General features: G+C 41.5%; 1 protein-coding gene across 1 annotated transcript; it reads right to left on the reverse strand.

Moving 5' to 3' along the window:
* Nucleotides 1–1,458: 1,458 nt before the first annotated feature.
* ajm1 (apical junction component 1 homolog) lies at nt 1,459–4,755 on the reverse strand (the record flags this gene model as incomplete). The annotated part of the gene is made up of 1 exon (XM_079417013.1): nt 1,459–4,755. The coding sequence occupies one exon, from the start codon at nt 4,753–4,755 to the stop codon at nt 1,459–1,461; it is 3,297 nt and encodes a 1,098-aa protein (XP_079273139.1).
* Between the last annotated feature and the right edge of the window lie 1,844 nt (nt 4,756–6,599).

The raw sequence follows: 6,599 nt of genomic DNA on the forward strand, positions 1-6,599 counted from the left end.
ACAGATAAAAACGTACTGTTAGGTCAAATACTTATAACAAATCCAGCATTACACTTTAAGATTGAATTGATAATACAGGATGGTTTTAAACATATTGTCGATGCATCTGTTTACATAAATTAGACATCTGAGTGTTGACATAACCATTTTGTTTTTGCATGTATTAATTAATTGTTTTTCTGGTGTCGCTCGCTATTAACAGACCTTATACTAATGGCAGATCTAATTGTAGACCATTTTGTGCAGTAACTCAAGAATCAGTGCTGTGTTTTGCTACCACGTTGCATTTGTATTGTAGCATCTGTCAAATTGTTGAACGTCGAAATTTAAATGTCAAACCAGGAAGTGAAAACAAAACCACACACAAAAACTTTTTTTCCAAGCTTAGTAACCAATATACAGCAATTCTGATTCCATTTCCCTAGAGACAAAACTACAGCCACATCTGATATCATATCCCTCATAATCTTAACAACTACTAAAATATTTCCAAGTCTAATAAGTGATCACAAGGAAACTCTATCACTGACACGCATTTAAGAGATATCTCAGTTCACAGTGTTTCTGATGGAACAGTACCGGCCAACACCTAATGTGCAGCGCATCACTGATACCAATATTTTCCAGATTTTGTCTTCAAGTTCATTATTGCTCAAGTAATTCTACTAAATATACATAAAAGCACCAATTACTTCATTAAATCAAAACCTAAATTACGTAAACCATTTACGAAAATGAGTTTACCAGGTTGGAGCACAAAATTCTAGGTGTTGCTTAATTCTAAGCAGCTCTCTTTTTAATTAAAGCCATTCCTCAAAGTACATTTAATAGACTGTGGATAATCCACGGCCCTTTATATGTACTGTTTCTAAGTTCTTTTTTAAAACTGTGTTTATAATATAATATAATATAATGTAATTTAATGCCTGTATTAACATATCAATAAAAATACACAATTTGTTTAATGATAAAAAGAAATATAGTATTATATTTCTTTAGCCAAAATCTTTTCAACATTTTTGCGAGACAATGTTGGTCATTTTTTGCATAGGAAAAAATATATTCAGCTCTGACGTAAATAAGTACATAATTCTGTAGTTTGCCAAAATAAATAAAGATTGTTTTTTTTTTTCCCTCTCTCTTTCTCTTCATGAACAATAAAAGAATATCAAAAGAGAATTGCTACAAAGAAAACAATGGCAGTAATTGCCAGTGAAGCATAAATGAACAAATCCTAGGACTAGATATCAAGTCGATGGATAAACTGTGTGAATTACTCGTATTCAACATCTGATGGGCAATATTCCAACATTGAATAATACTGGCCTTGCAGACATGAATACATTTTTTTTCATTAACAAAATACATATCTACAAACATGTATAACAAATTAGCTGGGTATATTTAGATATGCACTATAGTGAGAGCTATGCTTTAATATATAAAAGGTGCACTTGTTTATATAATGTCATCTAGGAGATGTGGGTTGGCTACCCAGTCCAAAGTTCGTGGCTCAGAGGCTGCCATTATCATGCACATGAACTGCTTGCCGGTCCTTTTATCAATGGGATAAATAGTAGTGGGCGTGAACCTCCTGTTGTTCTCAACAAACTCACAGAGCTTTTGGTAGACATTGGGATACTCGTGGCGAAGAAACACCCCACGTATCCTCAACTCCCGCTGAATGTTGATGAAGCAGATCTCCCGGGCTTTCCTTCCCTCCTCGCCTTCCTTGTCAATGTCAGCCATACCTGGTGGGGGTGTCAGGATCAACGTCTCCATGTCGGTTTCTTTCCGATGGACCTTCTTTTCTGGGCTGTAGGAGGCAAGAGCAATCTTGGCAAATTTCCTGACGGTTGGGGCTTGGACCCTTGGCGATGGTCCGTCAGGCACTTGATCACCAACAGCAATGGATACATTCAGGAGAAAACATTCATTAGGGTCGTATTCCTTTCCTGCCTCTTGGAGCTCCTTGCAATATTCCCCAAGGTTATCCTTGAAGCTCTCCAGCTCACGGAGAGATAAGTATGTTGGTGACATGAGTAGACTTTCTAGTCCAAACTGAAGGAAATTTGTGGACGAACCTGGATTTGGAAAGCCCAAAAACAAGACTCCCCTGCCCCGAGACAGGTATCCCACTTTGGCTATACGGGAGAAAGCTTTATGGACCTCTGCGGTTTCTCGACAGTGCTTAATAACGTGGCGACACACACTACCGATTCGCCCATAGAGGCAGCTCTCCTTGTGGACGTCCCAGTCTTCGCGGCGACAGTTGCGAGAGCAATAGTAGGTATAGCAGCTGTGGCAGGATTTAAAGTAGAGGCAGGCGTTAAACGAGGTCTCAGTCCGACGGCATTTATTGTTTGAACACATCATAGTGTCGTCCTCATCGGGACTCTGGTCAGGGGAGCACTCTTCTGTACTTCTCAGGCCGTCACAACTCCCGTCAGTGTCTCTTAGTGTGTCAGGATCTATTTTTATTGAAGTGGGTTGTTTGTCAAGGGGCATGCCACTTTCAGATCCTGCCATCGAATCCTTTCTTGTTGAAGATACTGCTTCTTCTTCATCAATGAGCTTTTTGAGTTGATCAAGCAAGTCTTCACTTGCCCTCCTGGCTGGAGGTTTGTAATCAATGACAAGGTCTGCTAGAAGCTCATCAAGCTGCTCTAAACTTTGCTGTAAAGATGTGCTGCTGTGCATTTTCTCTTTGGTAAATTCTCCAGAACGGGATTTCGCTTCACGTTGAGGGGCTTCTTGATTTGGGGCACTTTTGGAATCCAGCACATCCCAACTTGCAGAGCGTGCTTCTGATTTACTAAGATTGCTTGGTCTGATATCATTGTCTGTGATGGTAATCTCAGGTGTGACAAACCACAGTTTACTCGAAGAGCTCCTGGCCTCAGTTGGACTTTTGTCAATCAAAGAGTTTTCAGATAAGGACAGTGCAGCATAACGCCTTGGTGAGCTGGAAAGGTTGACAACCACAGGTTTTGGTCGTTCACTTGAAGTTTGTATCCCCTGACAAAGAAGATTCTCATCGCTTTTCCCTCGAGGTACAGGCTGTTCCCGTTCTACATGGGTATCAAGGATGTTATCCCAAGATCTTGAGTACGGTTTTGGGTCTGTTACGGTTTTTGCTGGCTCCATGCACGGGTTGGCATACCAAGTTGTGAGCTTTGGCTCTTGTCTAACTCTCGTGGGAGTAACCTGTGAGACATACGAGGAAGGGTAATGGCTAGAGTAGCCAGAGACCTCTGAGCCGTACCAGTCCTCTGATTGCGGCTGCACCACACGGGCATGTCGTCTTCCCTCAGTGTAGTACGCCCTTGCTGGAATATGATGCTCCATTGGTGGCGTGTAGGGGTCGGCCATGTAGAAGATCCGAGGAGGGGCTGTTTGAATCTGATATGTCCTTGGGTCATCGCCATAGAATGTCCTTGCTGGAGGTGTCTGAATTATATACGCCCCTGGCTCACTTGCAGCATAGGGTTTTGAGTACACAGGCTGTCCAGGGTAATGGTAGGGGTCGAATTCTGTGAAATATTGCCGGGAAGGTACAGTATGAACAATGTGAGTCCTTGGATCTTGTACATATTGTACTTTAGGTGAGTAGGGTTGGCTAGGAATGCTGTATCGGTCATCTTGATAATGAGTCCTTGATGGAGTTGAAGATCCATACTTCCCCAAATCCTCTGCATAGAAGAATTTAGTTGGCACGTTGGGGCTTGAATGAGCCCTTCGTTCCCGTCCATAGTGTTCCCTTGGCTCCCGTGGCGAGACCACCTTTTGTAAAGGGATCTCCATAGGCTGCATGTAGCTATTTGGCATACTTTGGGAATACTGGTACGCCTGCCTGTGCTCTCCAGTGAAGGAGTCAGTGGGAGTCGGTGTCCTCGAAGTGGAGATATGGCGAGGCACTGTCAGACTCCGACTGCCACTGCTGGCATACTTATGCCAAGGTATGTCCACATGGGGTGTAGCTGCCTTTCGGCCTCCTTGCTGCACGGCCGACTCGTCTGGTTTGATGTCTACCCGGCACCGAACATGAGGACTAGTGGCAGGTTTCTCGGACCTTCCTTCATCAAAGCCTTCTGGCACATATACAGGGGAATACCTGCTTTTATCACTCCTCTGCGGCTGCAGTTTGATGGGATGTACTTCGTTCACGTGTGCTCGCGTGGCAGCGTAGGAAGATTCTCTTCTTGGGGAAACTTCCGGCCTTGGCTGAGTGTTTCGATGCGCCCTTTGAGCTTCCCGGCCCCTCCTTGCCACTGGAGGGGAAGCATCAAAAGACACAGGAGTTAGGCTGGTCTGAACCCGTGAGGCACTTCTAGATCTAGTCCTCCTCTTTTGTTCTGTCACAGCAATTTCACCAGGCATCTCAGCAGTCATTGGCTGGGAGGTGAGACGGTAGCTAAATATGTCTGGAGAAGAAAACCGGTGAAGTCCATGCCCTTGTTGGCGACCTAAGGCGTTCCAGGCAACCTCTGGATTGGCCGCATACCTTTCAGCCCTTCGGTGTGGGTACTCCATTGCTATTGTATGATATCGGGGTTTGTCCATAGATTCAGTGTCAAAGCTACGGCAGTGCCTCTTTTTGCTTTTGCTTTTTCGAGAGTTCTCCAGTTTGCTGATGGATGGGGAATCACATTGTTTTGAGGGATGACAGGCTTTGGAGTGGTTTGAGAGGGAATTCACTTTAACATCTTGATACACTGTTGATACTAGTATATCAGGTGGATGTGTGCGTGTCATCTTAATGAGACTCTTCTAATTTTCCCCATTAAATTAGTTTAGGTTAAGGTTCCCTGCAAGAGATGAAGAAAACAACACAAGATTAGTATTGCATTGTACAAGTTGCATTCAAAACACCTAAAGTATAGGATCTAAAATACTAAGTGTGAATGCTAACAGTGTTTTTGGGAACTGGCTGATTAACTATAAAAACACAACATTACTTGTAAATAACCTGCATTTAATATTGTAAACAATAACTGCACAATATTCAGTATTCTACAAGTAATTTGGAGGTGGCTGCCAGAGGATGATGTTTCCCCTGGCAACAACATCATCTCATAGCCATCATAGTACATACAGTGTGAGGGCTCAACAGAATTGCACTGGATCCCTAATACAAAAATCTTTCTTTTCACCTTTGAAATGTCTTGGAATGGTAAATCGCTTAAGAACGCTTACGTAATTCTAAACATTTTATCTCTTATGCTTGACTTCAAATTAAACTTTCATCAGTTAAATTCTGCAGGTTGAAGGCAGGACAGAAATAGTGTCTTGAGTCTAAATTAGGCTCTTTGAAGGTTTTTTGACATCTTGTCAGTCTCATAAACTTTATGCAAAACAGGTGCAATCATTTGTCATGAAGAACTGTATTGTACAAAGAGAACACAACTATAATAATGCATGTAGTCATTAAAGATACGATATAAGCAATGCTTGCTATGGAATTTATGCACTACTAGCTTTTTTGAATTCACATTTAGTTCCAGCTCATGAACGATTTTCCTTCTAAAAAAGGAGATTAAATGGTTTTCAAGACCTCCTACACATTCCCTACAGCTATGTTTATCAGACTGAGGAAACCACATCTTGTTTCTACGACAGACATTATGTAAAGAAGGAACTGACACTTCTACAAATATTACTATCTCCAGACGCTGTTTACTCACAGAGCGTTAGTCTGGCAGCTTTTCACATTGCCTCACACAATCGAGTAACTGTGTGCGTATGGAATACCCACCGTCTACCAACACACGCACAGTCACCAGACTTGTGCAGTGTAAGATATTTTCTTCTCCTTAACTAATTGGGAAATGCAGAATTTGATTAAAAAATGGTCAATTTGTTCAAATCCAGGACAGGCAAAACTCCAGGAACAATGGCATAAGATTGTCTGAGATGATGACAAGGAAAGTGCTTTTGAAAATCCAGTTTAAATTCAATATTAGTATTCATGTTGGTTTCATATGACCAAAAAGAAAAAAAAAAATCAACACACCCTAGTGCACACATCATTACCATTTAAAAAGTAATATATATATATGCAGTGGTGTGAAGTAACGAATTACAAATACCCACGTTACAGTAATTAAGTAGTTTTTATCAGTAATTGTACTTTTTTGAGTAGTTTAAAAATTGTGGACTTTTACTTTTACTTGAGTACATTTTAAGTGATGTATCGGTACTTTTACTCCGCTATTTTCATCCGTTTGTGGTCGTTACATGCTTATTTTAATTTTATTTTTATCCATTAATATGATTGGATAGGGAGATAGTGTCTCGTGACTTTCGTCAAATCAAATTGTGCATAGAAAACTTTAATCGCCAACTGCTGTCTATCATGGCTGCTGGAAGTGCATTCCTCAAGCATCAATGCAGTCACATCTTCCTCTAATATGTTAAGGTAAATTTGGGATTTCTGCTTACTAAATGATTTGTATATATGCTTGCCTATCTACACGACCTGAAATGTGGTGTGAGGTTGCGGGTATTGCGTGCAGTGTTAACTCCCGCAAGTGCCATGTTCAGTAAATTCCCACTCACTTAAGAGCCGCGCGATTTGCGCTGCTTCGTCTCTCTCACGC

This window comes from Barbus barbus, assembly GCF_936440315.1.
Source record: "Barbus barbus genome assembly, chromosome: 5".
Classification (NCBI taxonomy): Eukaryota; Metazoa; Chordata; class Actinopteri; order Cypriniformes; family Cyprinidae; genus Barbus; species Barbus barbus.